Source organism: Typopeltis vanoorti, chromosome 15 (assembly GCF_054136105.1).
Source record: "Typopeltis vanoorti isolate ZY-2024b chromosome 15, IOZ_Tvanoo_1.0, whole genome shotgun sequence".
NCBI classification, from domain to species: Eukaryota; Metazoa; Arthropoda; class Arachnida; order Uropygi; family Thelyphonidae; genus Typopeltis; species Typopeltis vanoorti.
Window position 1 is genome coordinate 66,080,991 of NC_143563.1, and position 17,464 is coordinate 66,098,454.

General features: G+C 34.0%; 1 protein-coding gene across 7 annotated transcripts in view; it reads right to left on the minus strand.

The window, feature by feature from the left end:
• Nucleotides 1-431: 431 nt before the first annotated feature.
• Nucleotides 432-17,464, minus strand: part of dmpd (F-box protein dampened) — a 152,375-nt gene continuing 135,342 nt past the window's right edge. For all 7 annotated transcript variants that reach the window (XM_090404634.1, XM_090404638.1, XM_090404640.1 and 4 more), the window contains 2 exons: nucleotides 12,409-12,583; nucleotides 432-2,926 (listed from right to left, as the gene is read on the minus strand). In XM_090404634.1, coding sequence (XP_090260760.1) covers nucleotides 2,284-2,926; nucleotides 12,409-12,583 — 818 coding nt within the window. In that variant the 3' untranslated portion in view covers nucleotides 432-2,283. The remainder of the gene's footprint in view (nucleotides 2,927-12,408; nucleotides 12,584-17,464) is intronic.

Below are 17,464 nucleotides of genomic sequence, written 5' to 3' on the forward strand. Positions count from 1 at the left end.
TCTTCGTTTTATCTTTCTGATACTCTTTTAAAGGGATCTGTATACATGCTCACTTGTATCCTAATAACTGCAAATGTTGCAAATCTATTTTACCACCAAACAAATTTTTTTTCTAGCAAGTCTAAATCCATTCAAATAAATATAACAAGTCATACATTTGATGTTATCTATGTCATTCAGCTCATCAGTAGATGTTTGTTTTAGTACATCCCCTCATAATTTAAAAATATATTTATTAAATTCATATTGGACTTAAACATAGCAATGATCTCACTTTAGTGCTTCAGTAGAGAGAGAGCAATGAACTCTAACTATAGGAAACTTGTGGAAACTAAAAGAATAAATTGTTGTAGTGTTTATACTGATTGTATTTTTCTTGATTATGATTTGTGCATCATATTTTAAACTAACACAATTTTAAGAATGAAAAGTAAAGTTTTTAACAGCATTTATTACAAGTTTTCTAAACAGATGAAATAAATATTACTTGTAACACACTGGAGTCCAGTTCTTTTTAAAAACAGTCATACATGTAATCATACATTTCAATAGTTATTGGTCATAAGATGCTTTACACAACACCAATAACCTATTTTTACATTAAATGCATTTAAGAGGTCACAGTTATTCTAATCTTTAAAATTTGTTGACAATGGAGTGCATTTTTTAAAAAATTTGAAACAATTATGTGATTCAAATAGTTGTTTGCATAAATGACATTACCAAATGTTATATTTTAATTTTTTTTTTTTTAAATAGAGTATGTATACAGAGATAATGATTCCAAAGAGAAAGAAAAAGATGACAGAAAATTTTCAATTTTCTTACTTTTTTTTTTTTTTTAAGGTAATGGCAAAAGACATTAGTCAACAATTCTAAAATTTAATCGTAATCATCATCATATACCAATGTATATATTCACAGGAATATAAGTCTAACTATTTTCCAGAAAGAAAAAAATTCTCAAAAGAGCAAAGTTTGCATAACTATGACCTACATAATCCACTGATTCTAACCCACTATCCTAAAAATTAACTAAATGCTATAACATTACACATAAAATTGTGCATAATATGGACTTAATGTATCCTCATTAAATGAACAAGTATGATGTAGGTTTAAGATTCAAATTTTAGGTCCTGAAAATCCTCTTGCACAGTACAATTTAACATCAGTATATATCTGCTGGTTATTATTTTCATTATGTAAAGATAAATTGATTTTAATGAAATATTTACATCAACATTTAGTAATCTGTTTAAGTAACTTATGTATTTTATAGTTACATACTATAAAAGATTAACTGTTTTATGATAGGTTATCTCAAGGCTCATATATATTAACTATATACAAAGATAACTAATGTTGGTGGGCGAGTTTTTACATTTTTTTTTTTTTTTTATTTAGCAAATATTTGTAATACCTTTATAAAGGTTGCTCATTTAAAAATACTTTGCAGCTAGATGATTAATGAATGGATGAATGACTGCTTTGAAATACTGAAAGTAGAAGATGATTAAGTATATATCTTAAGGAAAATGTAACCATGCTAGAAACATTGAACTTTTATGGTATTTCTTTATATAAAGAGATTGTGGCAGTCAACAATGTACTTAACAGTTCAGAAATGGCTTCATCTTTTTTTTTTCTTTCTGATCACTGTTTGTGTGTGTTTGTGTTCTTTATAAAAGGATGTTCATCAAAAGAAAAATTTCATTTGCATTTCAGAGACCACATCTGCAAAGTATTTTTTTTATAATGATAATGGTTATGAATATTTTGTGCGAAGATTCTTCACAGACAAACAGTTTAAATTGCTCCACTAGCAGTTCTTTCACAAATTCTATTTAAAATAAAAATTTTAAATACATTTCTCCCTATCTCAATCATCACTGGATAAAAAAAAAAATTAGATAAGTTACAGGGTCTTAAAAAGTGAAAAAAAAAAGTAAACAAGCTGAAAACTGCATGCACAATTATATATAATTTCACAACAACAATAAAGGTGCCTAGAACACTGAACCTTGCATGTCTCTTGGAAACATATCTTTAATCGGCAAAATGAAATTCCATATGATAGTGAAATAGCCAGCCAATATTAATCAAAGTGCAAGATTTGTAGTTCTAGAGATGTCTTTAATTACAGATTTTTGCTTTAGTTAACTAAGCATTGGTCCTCAAATTTTATGAATTATTTATATAATCTTAAAATGCACACATTTAAAAATATTGATATTAACATAATATTACAGTAACAATAAATGTGCTGATAAGCAGAATCAATTACATTGCTTCACTTCGTGACATACACAAGGTACTGGCAATTTTCTGTTCTACACCGGAGTCGCCCATTTCCAATTTTCGCTTACATGCTCGTGGGGCTAATTTTTTAGGTCTTTCTTCATCAGCAGATGATTCACTATTAGTGCAAAAATATTTTTCAGTAATGGGTGGCTTCAAAGGAGAGACTGGATCTACTGGTGGAGCATGAACACAATCAGCAGGTGTGCCTTGACATAATGGTACAAAATATGAATATGATATGGAAGGTTCTTCTATTCCAACTGATACCGGTTTAAAATCTTCACAAATTTCTGTATCATCATCATCGTCATCATCTTCCTGTGATAAAAAAAGTGAGTCAGGATGCTCCATGAAAGAATCCATATCATTAAGTTCAGACACTGGAGTAATCTGGCCACATAAACATTGAGCAGCTGGAGATTTAGAACGCCAATATTGAAGTTCTGTTTTGCAACGACTCAGTTCTTGAAGAACTGCACTTAACTTGCGAGAAGTGTTTTGAAACTTCTTGTCATAATTTTCAAATCTAACTTTCATTTCTTGAATTTGTTTCTGCTGGCGAGTAATCTTTCTTCGTGTAATCTTTAATTCTTGTTTTAAGGCTAACACATGACCATTATTTCTGCAATGATTTGTAAACAAGATGATTCAAACAATGTAATAATTTATTATAAAATATTTTTCACCTAATGAAACATTATTTTGCATTTATTAATCTAATTACAGTTCGTCATTTTGTTAACACAGCTCAATTTAGCAGGTGATGTGCAAGCTATTAACTTACACTGGTAAGGCAAATCCTTTGCTGAGAAATATATATTACAATTAATTTCATTCTAAGATAATAAAAGAACCAATGTGTAGGACTGCTATTAAAAATAATATGCCCGTCTTGCTGAGTCTAAATAAAGCTGAGGCAAACATTCAAGATTAGATTTCTCAGAAATTCAAATGCACATCATTTTTGGAGACTGCTGCTTTTTTTTAAATTTTTATTTATTTATTGTGTGTGTCAACTGTAAGAAGCAATAGATAATTCTACAATATTCAAGTCTCCTTTTTGGGCACTAATTTAAGGTTATTTATGTGTCAGTTCCAAGTTTGAGATCAATTCTAATTAACTACAGAATAACACATATGCCACAGTAAATAACTTTTTTTATTATGTATATTTCATCTTATGTATCATAAGACATCAGTACAACTAATGAACTAATGATTTATTTATGTTTTAACATCATATGCTTCCTTCGTTTCTCTCATTTAAAAAAAAAAAAATGCTCCCCTCAGTAAGTTTTATTTTCTGGTTTAGTGTAGTCATAACAACTAATTGAAATTTCCTATTACTTATATGTCGTTTTAGCCATAAAAATACCAATTCATTAAATAATCTAGAAAAAGCCATTAAACAACAGATATATTATCTTGAAAAAAAAAAAAAAAAGTAAAAAAAATATATAAAATTTGTTTCATTTTTTTTTAAGATATATATATATAGAGAGAGAGAGAAAACCATACAATTCCTATGTTCTTACTCATTAAAGACGCTGGCTCTCCAAAAATGTTAAATGGATTTATGAAAAAAAAAATTCTGGTCTATTTTGGGAAAGCATATGTTTCACTAAACTTGTAATTAACATATTAAATTCCATGACTCAATCTGCACTGCCTTTCTCACTAAATAGGATTAGTGTTGATTTATGGAAATATTAATATGATTTACCATTCATTTCTCTCTCTGCAGAGAAATGAATGATCTACCATTCATTTCTCTGCAACCATTTCTCTTGTGCAAAACATTTGATTACTTATATAACTTGAAATCAAAAGAAAATTTTCAGTAGGAAGATCCCTACTGAAAAAGTTATCAAACTATCAAATTACTCTCTCAGAAGTTTATCTTGAAAAAAAAAAAGTTTTCTTTATTATTCCTTCCCATTTTATTCCAAAAGTGGACATATCATGAAATGCTGGAAAAAAATTTTTTTTTTTCTCTTCAATTTCTAAATTGATTCTACAAATGAAATTATGTTTAAAACAGATGTCCTTCTTTCTTCTTTTTCAACACCTAAAACCAATATTACCAATTTGGAGAAGAAGGATTCATATGTTTTAAAGAAAAACAAAAAATGTTATACTGAAGGCTGACTAAGGAGGTGCAGGTTACAAACACTACTGATTACAATTCAAAATTCATGTTTGTAGACTTCTCCACTTCTCGTCTCCTGAACAAGATCCTAGCTAGACTATACATGAAGAGACAAATTACTCTGCAATATGCCTAATCAGCCACCTGACTTGAAATGGTAACTAACATCTCTTAATCCCATAACTCCAAGACCGTATGGTTCTTATAAAATCCACACAAACAACATTCTAATAAATATAACATTTTAAATAAATAAATGTGTAACATGATAAATAATGATTTTCAAATGTTAACTTTCTAGCTAGTTTTTGGTCAAACTATTTGCAGTAATAAAATTATATTATTGTGAATATGTGTGTCTAATAAACTAGTTGGCTTTATTTCCTGTTCTAATGTGTACTAATAATGACTAATTAAAATTCCATATATTACTTATAAGGACGATAGCATTCATCAGTCTGACATCCCATGTCAGAGAATGCCAAACTTAGATTGATCTGCACTGATTCAAAATTTTCTTATGCACTCTGATAGCCTTTATCGATAAAGACTTTTGATGTCTTTATTGCTCTCAAAATTCTTATAAACACAATGGTATCTACATAATTATTTATCTGTGAAGCACAATTTTCTGTAGTCACCCCAAATACTAAATGAGATAAATCCTTCTCAGGAACTTTCATATCCACAATTCAAATTATCTTCCAGTTTTCATCTTCAATGATCCAGTTGGAAAAAAGCATTAATGTATTTGATATCAAGCAATGACCTAATGCAAATTGTCCACCTACCTCTGCTAGAATATCAACTAATCCTCGAAATTCTTGACTTTTTTTTTGAACCAACTATCTAACTAAGATTATAACTATGTTCAAGTTTCCTTCTGTGATTTCTACTGCTCTTTTCATGCTCTGATTACTGTTCCTACTTCTTCTCCAAATCCTTTGACCAAATAACTGAAATAGACCTTTATTCTCCATTTTTCCACTCAAAATCCCCGACCATTACTTAAGCTTGAGTGTGTTAAACCAGTCCAAGCAACACACACGCACACACAATAATTCACAACAGCTGTTAAAAATAAATCCAAATCAGATTTTGCAATGGTCAAATGCAAAATAATTGCTTCCTACTTAAATAAACATTGAGCCTTCTTGATAATTATTAAGTCCACAGGATATATCTTCTGCCCTCCCTTCCATCTCTCTCTCTTATCCAGATGAGCCACCCAAACATTGAATTTGATTGACTTTATCTCCTTTTTTTTTTTTTTTTTTGACTCAAACAGAATATAGGCAAGCTTCATACTGTAGGACAGATACTAACAGAGTATGAAAGATAGAAAAGATGACCAAAGGGCTGATGGTTGTTACCATATTATAGTACACCTTCCATTCTTTGCAACTGGTTCTTCATTTGACAATCTTGTAGTGCCCAAACATTCCAAGCTTCAATCATCCATAACCAATATCCTAAATTTACGTCGATTTCCTTGGCACTTTCAAGGTTGGTTTTATGGTAATTGGAAAACTGAAAACCTGGAGGGAAACTAACCTCAAAATCCAAGACTAACGTAATGTGGGTTAAAAAAAAAGAGGGAGGGGAACAAAAATTAACAGCAGGTTAATGATGCTGAGTAATTTTTTTTTTACTAGCAGTAAAAAGGAACTTTATGTTCTACTCTGGAGCGAATAACGAGGGAAGAAATGGTGTAGGAATTGTGGTGTGTGGCAGAATGAAGGGTGAAGTACTGGACGTAGGTAGAAGGAATGACAGGATCATGCGAATGAAATTGGGTCTTGGAGAAGAGCGGGTGGTCGTATTATGTGTATATGCCCTGCAAGTTGGTTGTACAGCAGAGGAAAAAGATGAGTTCTGGAACGTGTTAGATGAAGAAATGAGGGAATTGGAAGAAAATGAGATGGTGATTGTTGGAGGAGACTTGAACGGACATATAGGAAGACAGAATAGAGACTGTGAAAGGGTGCATGGTGGCCACGGAGTGGGAATGATGAACCAGGAAGGAGAGAGGGTTGTGGACTTTGCAGTAGCGTTTGATCTGGCAATTGTGAACTCGTTTTTCTACAAGAGGGAAGAACATTTGATAACATTTAGGAGTGGTAACAACAGCTCACAAATTGACTACACTTTGACTAGAAGAAAACATCTTAAGGTTGTGACAAATTGTAAAGTAATTCCAACAGATCAAGTAGCACAACAACACCGACTGCTGTGCGCAGACTTTAAAATAAGATCGAAGATAAGAACTTCTGGATGCCGTGGGATAAAGACAATTAAGTGGTTTTGCTTAAAAGAGGAGAGTGTGAGGAATCTTTTTAGGGAGAAGGTGTTAGAGAGGATTTCGGATGGACTGGAAAGTGTACAGGATTGGTGGAAACATAATTCAAAAGTAATCCTGAGCTGTGCAAGCGAGGTGCTTAGTGAGACATCTGGAAAGTTTAGAGAGCAGAAGGAGGGTTGGTGGTGGAATAATGATGTACAAGTGGCAGTGACAGCTAAGAGGAAGGCAAAGCAGAAGTGGGATGAGTCAAGAGTGGAAGAGGAAGGACAGAGAGGTGTACAAAGAGAGAAAGCAAGAAGCCAAGAGAGTTGTGGCACAGGCAAAGGCCATGGCATATCAAGATCTGTATGATCAATTAGAAACAAAGGAAGGACAGAGAAAATTTTACCAACTAGCGAAATGTAGAAATAAAGCAGCAAAAGACATCTTACATGTGAGGCAGATCAAAGATGCTGAAGGAAGAGTATTATGGAGGGATGTGGACATAAGAAACAGATGGAAAGTATACTTTGAGGGACTTTTGAATGAGGAAAATGCAAGGACTCTCAGAGGAGATGGGCAGCCTTCTGAGGGAATGGTGCAGAACATCAGTTGAGTGGAAGTGACGGAGGCCATGAAGAGGATGAGGAATGGAAAATCGGTGGGCCCCGACAGAATTCCAGTGGAGGCATGGAAGGCACTGGGGGAAGAGGGAATTGACCTGCTGTGGGACCTGTTCATGAAAGTTTGCCAACAGGAAAATATACCCGAGGAATGGAGAGAGAGAGTACTCTTGTCCCCATCTACAAGGGTAAAGGGGATGCACAAGACTGTAAAAATTACAGAGGAATAAAGTTGATGTCCCACACAATGAAGATCCTAGAAAGGGTTCTTGATGGTAGATTGAGGAAGGAGGTGGAGATTGCAAAGGAACAATTTGGATTCATGCCTGGTAGATCCACAACAGATGCTATCTTTGGGTTATGGCAGATGATGGAAAAATATCGAGAGAAACAAAGGGAGCTACATCTGGTATTTATTGATCTGGAGAAAGCATATGATAGAGTGCCAAGGCAAGAAATCTGGAGGTGTCTGAGGGAGAAGAAGGTGCCGGAGAAATATGTCAGGTTGGTGCGGGAAATGTACAGCAAGTGTTCGGACCTGTTTGGGACAGACAGAAAGTTTTCAAGTAACAGTTGGCTTGCATCAAGGGTCAGCATTAAGTCTGTTTCTGTTTAATATTGCGATGGAGGTGGTAACAGAGGAGGTGAGAGAAGATGCGCCTTGGACAATGTTGCATGCAGATGACATCTTGTTGTGTGTAGATTCAAGAGAAGAAGTGGGAACTAAACTGGAAAGATGGAGAAAAGTACTGGAAGAGAGAGGTATGAGACTGAGCAGAAGTAAGACAGAGCATATGTGTTGCGCAGTCGGTGGCGGCCTGGAGACAGATCTGGAGCTGGAAGGAAATGTCATCAGGAAGGTGAGAGACTTTAGATACTTAGGTTCAACAGTGGAAGAAGATGGAGGAGCTGAGAAGGAAGTAGGATGCAGGATACAAGCGGGTTGGAGGAACTGGAGGGAGATGGCTGGAGTGTTATGCGATAAGAGGGTGCCAATCAATCTGAAAGGCAAAATTTATAGGACAGTAGTGAGGCCAGCTATGACATATGCTATAGAAACTGTAGCCCTGAGGAAAAATAACATCAGCAGGATGGAAGTAGCAGAGATAAGAATGCTTAGGTGGATGTGCGGTGTGACCAGAAAGGATCATCTGAGAAATGACTATGTCAGGGGAACAGTGAAAGTTACTGTTCCCCTGACAGAAGGGTCATGCAGATGGATGTGCAAGGAAGACGGAAGCGTGGCCGGCCAAAGAAGAGATGGAGGGAGCTGGTAGAAGAGGACTTGAAGATGAAGAACTTGGATGTGGTGACAGCCCAAGACAGGAAGGTGTGGAGGAGACTCATTACAAACAGTGACCCCACTTAAGTGGGAGAAGCTGCAGAAGAAGAAGTAAAAAGGAACTTCATCTAGCATCCTTAAGCATGCTTTGAACTAATTTATAAACTATAATTAAATTTCCTCTGCATCCTGTTAGATAAACTCAGACTGCAGCTAACAACTTACTCTCATAACTATCATGATACAATCCTATGCACTTCATGAACCCTCTAATCACCAAAAGGCCAAAACAATACACATAATTTCTTTAGCATTGTATTGTGCCTAAGGGAAATGGGTCAGTACTTTTTTTGGTAGTTTGTTATAGTGAATGAATTTCTTATAATGATGTCTGCTATAGTGAGAGTCAACTGAACTCTCACACGTTCAATAAACATTCAGGTAAATAATATTGTGAGCCATAATCTCCAACATTGGTGCAACTAGAAAAATGCATAATAGTATCACAACTTACTTTATTTTAAGAGAAGCTATTTTAATCTGCAGTTCTTACCAAATTATACATGCTTGCATTTGGTTCATTTAAAAATTTTAAATCTTCACTCCCCCCTTCTACTCTTACAATCAGTAAGGAGTCTTCCATTCTACTGATAATGTTTAAATTCTTTCTCTTGGCTTCCTAATAGTACCATAATGTTGTTCTGAGAGCTGGAAAGAAAATTCATTTTGTAATGTTTGCTTCCATTTCCATTCTTGCTCCATGAAACTGCCCATTATTATGGGTTTGCTCTGATGTCAATATGATGTATTAAATACTGTATTTTTTCTTATGTAATTAAAATGTATAGTCAGTTCATTAAGTTTTACAACTATGCTAATATCACTGATTAAATTTCTTTTTTAACTTAATCTCCCTTAAGACTAATACATTTATTCCAGCTATGCTCCAGCACCATTATCCCGTTCCTGAAGTGGTCTCAGTAAGATCTGCAAAATACCCTTCTACAGCTGCAATCACCTCTTGATTCGAAGAAAAACGCTGACCAGAGAGGAAGAGTTTTAGTTTTGGGAAGAGACAGAAGTCAAAGGTAGTCAAATCTGGGGAAGAGGGTGTATGTTCCAACAATTCATAGTGCAGATCCCTTAATTTTCCCATTGTCAAAACACTTTTGTGGGCAAGTGCATTGTCCTGATGAAAGATGATTGTTTACTTTTGCAAACCGGGTCTTTTCTCACGAATTTTTTCGTCTAGTCTGGTTAAAAGATTGGAATAATATCCCCTGGTTATTGTTTTACCCTTTTCAAGATAATTAATAAACAAAATGCCTTTAGCATCCCAAAACACCGATGCCATGACCTTTCCTGTTGATGGAGCCGACTTTGTCTTCTTTGGTGCTGAACAACTGGCTTCTGTCCACCGTCTTGACTGCTGTTTGGATTCTGGTGTGTTATGGTGAATCGAAGTCTCATCCATAATAATAAATCTATGCACAAAATCAGTTTTATTCTTGTTAAAACGCTCCAAGTGTTTTAACAGAGATTTTCATGTAAGTGCATTTTTGATCTGCTGTGAGCTGTGGCACCCATCTTGCGCAAAGCTTTTTCATATGCAATTCTTCATGCAAAATACATCCTACACATTCTTTTGAAATGCCTATAGTCTCAGCAATTTCACGCATTTGACTCGCAAGTCATCCAGTACCATTTCATGCCCTTGATCAATGATTTCTGGTGTTGTTACACTTTTTGGATGTCCTTCACGTGGATCATCTTCAAGGCTGGAATGGCCACGTTTAAACTTGGCAGACCATTTCTTAATTGTCGAAAACGAAGGAGAAGAGTGCCCATAAACTTTTATGAACTTCGAATGAATTTCTTTTGGCGTTAAACCTTCTTTTAGAAAGAATTTTATAACCACACAATACTAAATTTTATCCATTTCAAGGAATACAGACAACACTTTTGCTTCAGACAGCTGTATAAAACAAACTACTTGATAGAATGACTTGCAATTTCACATAAATGCTTATAACAGATGTATCAACTTAGAAAAAAAAATCTTGCTGATAGTGTTGCCATCCATGGTCGAGGCCAAGAACTTATCAGACCACTCTCGTAGATAATGCCTAGTTTTTTTAATTATTATTATTTTTTTTAAAGAGTTGATAAATCATAGTAGTTCCTTCTTCACAAGTTCATATTGTAGGATGAAAGTGCTTGTTTCGAAACTGTAGTGCCGTGATTTTTTAAAAGTAATAGATTTAAATTTTAATATGAATAATTGAAGGTGTTTGTGACACAACAGATAGTGATTTATCCACCTCCAGCCTACAAGGCAATCTCTAAAATGTACAAAAGGAGGGCAAAACTACCAGCACACAGGAGAAAAAGTCTGCATTCACTCGTAAATACTTATATTATAAATTTTTGGTGATCAGAATTGGATATGTCAATGAAAATCAGCACAAATTAATGATGCTGGCCAGAGGAAACTACAATATGCTACAAGATTTCATTAGTCCAGCGATTGATAACTGATTTAAATGTAATTTTATATTTGTCAACATGTCACACCGTATACATAAGTCTACTAATACACTTTATGATTATGCCATAATAATTATTGCATAATCATAAAGTATTATGATTAAATTAAATTAATTATTAATACATTACAAAATAACCAACATGGTCCATGAAAATTTCAGGATTTGTGAAGTGTTCTGTCATAGGAAAAATCTGGGAAACGCTGGCTTATACTTTAGTTATGTGTTTGCAGCCAAAAATGAAGGATGTGAATGAAATGGATTGGCTGATGTAAAATAAAATCAAGCATAAGATAAGGTTACATTCTATTTCCACTGTTCTTCATTATCTATATATAGATCATGTTATGAAAAAAAAAAAAAAAAAGGCATTAAACCTAATGGAAAAATGAACATAATAAACTCAGTTCTTTATGCAGATGATAAAAATCCAAATAAACAACTACAAAGTCTTCAGCACACTTCAAAAAAAAAAAAAAAAAATTAGATAACTGCCATAACACAGTTGGTTTGAAATTAATACTGAGGCATCTAAAGCTATGAGATGAATGTCTAAAACTGTGAAAAGAAGCAAGGACTTGAAAAAACATCAACTGCATTTTCAATAGTGAAGCTACAGAACAAGCAAAACATTTCAGTTATTTAGACATATTGTCAGTGATAATAGTGCATTAATATAGAAATAATAAACTAAGCAAGATTAGAATAACACAATGTGGGAAACCAGCGGAATAAATTTATATGGAATAAGAGAAAAATTAACCAAAACATCAGATTAGCAATATAAAATATAATGTTCAAACCAATTTACCTTATGGATCAGAAAGTTGAGTTACAAAATAATACTTAATCTGGACACCTCAGATATGAGGTATCCAGAACTATATTAAATATGACAATATTAGAAAGAAACTGGACATAATGCTTATAAGGCATAGTTAACAAAAACAGGTGTTTAATAAATGGCAAAAAGGACTCATAGGTGTCTACTAAGGTGGATTGATGCAGTTAGCAATGTTTCAGAAGACCAAAATGTGAAGAGGTGACAATATTGGAGACCTGGAAAATAAGATTAATTTGCAAGAAAAATGTTAATAGGACACTAGTAATAATTAAAATTTGATCGACTGTCTGTCCTACATCCCTGAAGGCACACATCCAGAAATAGGAACATTTAAAATTTTTCATAAAACTTTCAATTAAAAGATTTACAATCAGCTAACCTTTTCATATTCTCTCTTAATTTTCTTAACCTCTTATTGACAGTTGGACTGACAGAAGATGACGATGATGAAGATGATGACACAGAGTCCACATTTCCAACTGTAGCTTTGCTAGGACTGCATGATCGACTTGGAGATGGATCTTCTAAAAGTGAAAGCTGAGTTTTTGGAGATGCTAAACCAAATTGGAAAAATGTAAAATCATATGATTTTCTCATATAGCAATTTGAAAACAAACTATGGATTTCACATCAAATTTCCTAGAAATCTATAAAATTTACTAACATTCTTTTAAAATTAAAATATGTAAATACAACTATATTTCTCTGAAGATAATATTGTTAATATGATGTTGGAACCATGGTTTTCTCTGGATATTTCAGAATTTGATCATTAATTAACAATGATTTAATATACTGAATAAATTGAAACATATAAACAACTTATAGGTTTATTCAAAGCAGAAGAATTTTCAACATGGTATTGAGGCTATCCTCAGCTAGGTTATATAAGTCAAAATAAGCAAAATGGAATAGTGTTTAAAGTTATGTATAAAACAGCAGTGCACATGTGATGTGATTCGTGCATGTTGCATGAACCAGGTCCAAAATACCAGAGGTTCAGGTGATTGTTAGTAAACAACTGTTGCAGAGAACCTGCCTTTGGGAAAGGGAAGAAGAAACTTGCATATAAGATGGACAGAACAGAGGTTTTCAGAATGAGGACCTGCTATTTTCACAGATGTACCATGGAGATAAAGAACAGAAGCTCTATGGATTTCTTCTTGGGAAGGTAGAAAAGTCTCAAGTTCCTAGTAATTTTTCTATAGAATGGATGACATATCCATATGGAATGAAAATTTAATGAAATTTAACTCCTGTTGTAAAAGTGCCTTTTGAGGAGCAAAGGACATGAGCACAGTGGATTATGGTTTGATGTTACTACTGGGAATTATAAGATGAGATGAGATGAATTGCTATAGTGAATTTCCCTTAGAATAGCACTGTGCTCAGAACTTTTGGGTATTTTGTTACAGGGAAACAGTTGCTATAGCAATTTGCTATAACAATGTTTTTGCTATACGACAAACTATTTCCCCACATTAGTTTTCCTTTCTTCAGACAGAGAACTGAAGGCTACTAAATTGAGCATGAGAAGGCCTAGAAAAAGAAGACAATTACTGAATTCCATTTTTACCATGGAGTTGATATTATGTACAAATGATGGAAATTTTGTTACAGGAAGGAATTCAAAACAGCAAAATTATCATATCCATAAAAAAGAACAAGGACTGATGTATTTTAAGGATGTAATACTAAAGTCCTGCATGTAACAGATAGCAAGCATAGGTGAAATAAGCAAATCCATAGCAGTTTCTTAACTTGATTACATAATTTATCTTAACATTTGATATCTTCACATTTCTCATTTAGAATGCAGCTGATGTTTTCAATGTTCCTTCCAATTTTCAGTTTTTGTCTTTTTATTGATGATTTTCATACCAAATTTGTTACAGTATTTATTTGATTCAGCTGAGAAATCCTGAAGACATGTACTGGATTTATTTATAAGTATAACATCTGCATAAAGCTGACATTAATATCTCCAATTTTGATATAATGTTCAATGCCACTTTTCTTCATAATCTGATGCATTTAGATGGTGAATAAGAGCGGAGATATATGCACCCTTGTTTCACGCCTGATTTTACAACAAAACATTTTCCCTTACCTCCTTCAATTCTAACAGCTGACGTAAAATTCAAATACAGACTATGTACTACTCAATATAATGTCCCATTTACACTATATAATTGCAGCATTCTAAACAGCTTTTCTCTTGCCTTGTCACATGCTACTTCCAGATCTATAAAACTTACACACAAATCCTTGTTATACTCCCATGATTTCTCAACTATAAATCTGATCCTGGCAACCTTGAATTGGCATAAACCCAGCTTGTTTTCTTCTTCAAGCACTTGTTATTTATACAATTTTTCTTAGCATCTTCTCAAGTATGCTTGCATAAATCTTTATTATTATTATGAGCTACTCTATGGAAAATTGCACGTTACAATTTCCTTAGGCCCATCGCAGGAAGCCCTAAACATCATGTCAAGTACTATCCAACATGTAGTATTTATAATACTTTGAACTCATTCACAGTCAGGGCAACTACAACAGACTCTGGCAATCCATTCTGCTCATTTAGCACTCTCCAAGAAAAAAAAATCTAGTCCTGACATCCCTGCTAACTATAATATTACCAAATTTCCAAGGATAGTTCCTAGTTCCCCCACTGCCAGACCTATTCTGAAAAATTTCCTCTGAATTAATCTTGTAAAAATCCTTCGTAATTTGTATGTCTCAATCACGTCACCCCTTCCCTGCCTGTCAATTAATTTCTTTTTATCCACAAATCTTCAACCTATCATCATAAGGTTGATTCCATAGATCTGATACTATTTTGGTCCTATGGATCCTCTCCACCTCCTCCTCATCCCCAAGAAACCCAGGTGACCAGATCTAATTCAATAGTCATGATATGGTCTTATCAAAACTTGATAAAGAGGTATAATAACCTGCTTGTCTCTACTAGTTAGGGTATTCTTCAGTAACCAAGTAATCCGATGAGCTGCTTTAGCTTTTGCAATATGTCCTCTAAACTTCCCTATCCACTAACACCCCCAAATCCCTGGCTTCATCAATTTCCTGGAGTACAATTCCATCAATGTGATACACAGCTGGTAACCTTTTTGCCACATTAAATTGACATCCATTCTCCTTTGCGCAGACTGCCAGTCTATCCAAATTATCCTGCAAAATTTTAACAATCTATATTAAGTGTTGCCCTATTCAATTTTGCATCATCGGCAAACAACTAAATAGTTCCTCTCAGATCCTTTCCTATATCGTTAATGTACAAATTAAATAGTAGAGGCTCAAGGGCCATGTGGCAATGCCACTAGTTATAGCCCTTTTACTGGACTCTATTCCCAAATAAATTACTGTCTGATATCTCTCCATCAACCACCCTCCAATCCAGTGGTGGAAAATTTTAAGTGGGGGTGCTGCATATACAAAATAAAAAAAATATATATTATTTTTTTCCTAATCAGTAACCAATTTATTAATAAATAAATTTACATATTAAAATATTGCTTTATTAAAAATATTTCACCCTCACCACGAACAAACACCAATAATAAAAATTTTGTATTTCACAGAAATAACGCGCTCATGCATACAATTTATCTGTAAGCGACACTGCCCAAACAAGCAGTGTCGGAATCACTTGTAACGTGCAATGACAAGCGTAAACGAATATCGGTGAGTCTAGCTGCAATTGGCGCGATAATTCTGACACTGCATTACATCGCAGTGCATTTGTTTCGTGTGACGATAATTGAAAAAATATAATTCTGTTTGTATTTTCAATAGTGACACTCGTCATAATTCAGCGTTGTATCTATAATAAATAAATAAGTTATTTTAACAAAATAAAATAAGATTTAAAAAAATAGTTCACCATGAACACACACAATAAAAGTTTCGTATCTCACAGAAATAACGTGCGCAAGCATACGATACACTGCCCAAACGAGCAGTGTCGGAATCACTTGTAACATGCAATGAGAAGTGCATACAAATATCGGCAAGTCTAGCTGCAATTGGCCAAATGTGATAATTCCGACACTGCATTAGATCGCATTGCATTTGTTTCGTAATCTAAAGCGTTAATCGAACAATTCCAATTATTAACTATTCAATCAATGTCAAAACATAACTGTAACCTTTAACATGTTGTATTGGATTTAGTTGTAAGTATTGTTATTATTTATAAACACAAACAAAATTTAATTTTTAATTTTTTCCTTTAGGGTGCTGCAGTGTCGCAGTGCTTATGTATGAGCTGCCACTGCTCCAATCCACTTCACTAACTTTACATCCATTCCCATGTGTTCAAATTTATTGATTAGAATTCCATGCAGTATCCTATCAAAAGCTTTTGCAAAGTCCAGCAGTATCACTGTAATGCCATTACCTTTATTCAACTCAGCTGTCACTGTATTATAAAATGTGAGCAAGTTAATGATGCACAACCTTTCCTTCACAAAACCATGTTGCCCTGCCATTTAGCATCCCATTTTTGTCTATCCATTCCTGTATTTTGCTCTTGACTAACTTATCTGGTGCCTCGACTACGACTCCTGATATGCTGATTGGTCAATAATTTTGCTACATCAGTCTTGGAGCCTCCTTTATGCAATGGAACTATTTTCCCTTCTTTCTACTCCTTTAGGACTAAACCGGAGCCAAGACTTAGATTAAACAACATGATCAAGATGATGGTATAGCAACTCTTAAAACTCGAGCTGGTATACCATCTAATCTGATAGCTGTATTCACATCAAGGTTCTGTAATATGCTTTGCACCTCCAGTGCATTTACCTCAGTTTTCAAATAACCCTTTGTCTCTCTTGTTACTGCAATATCTCCACCTGGATGATATACTCTTGCGAAGTGTTCACTTAGTAATTTTACTATTTTGCCTGATTCAGTTACCTCCCTACATCTTACCAGGTACATTTTGTAGGAAATTCCTCTATAACTCTTTGACTTATATTTCCTGTTGGGTACATGGACACTATGAGAGCACTACTCCAAACATCCAGAATGTAACTCCCTGACCAGGCTTTCTGAATTATGCAGTGCAATCACATAGCAGTTTTACACCTCCAAATCTGTGCATCTCTAGTGGAATATCATCCATTCCAAATGCCTTTCCACATTTTCCGATGCTTTTTTTTTTTTTTTTTTTTTTTAAATCTCAAGTACTCCTAATTTCATTCCTCTTGAATATTTTCCACTGCTGTTCTCTCACTTCTCATTTGAAATCTTCAATGTAATTACTCCAGCCGTCCAGAATGCTTTATCTTCAGTTTTTATATAATCTATAATTCCTTTTACCATACTCTATACTCCATTTCTAAGCTTTTTCAAGAGTCTGCAGAACATTTTGCCACATTCTTGATATTTACCTTCTACTGTTTTTT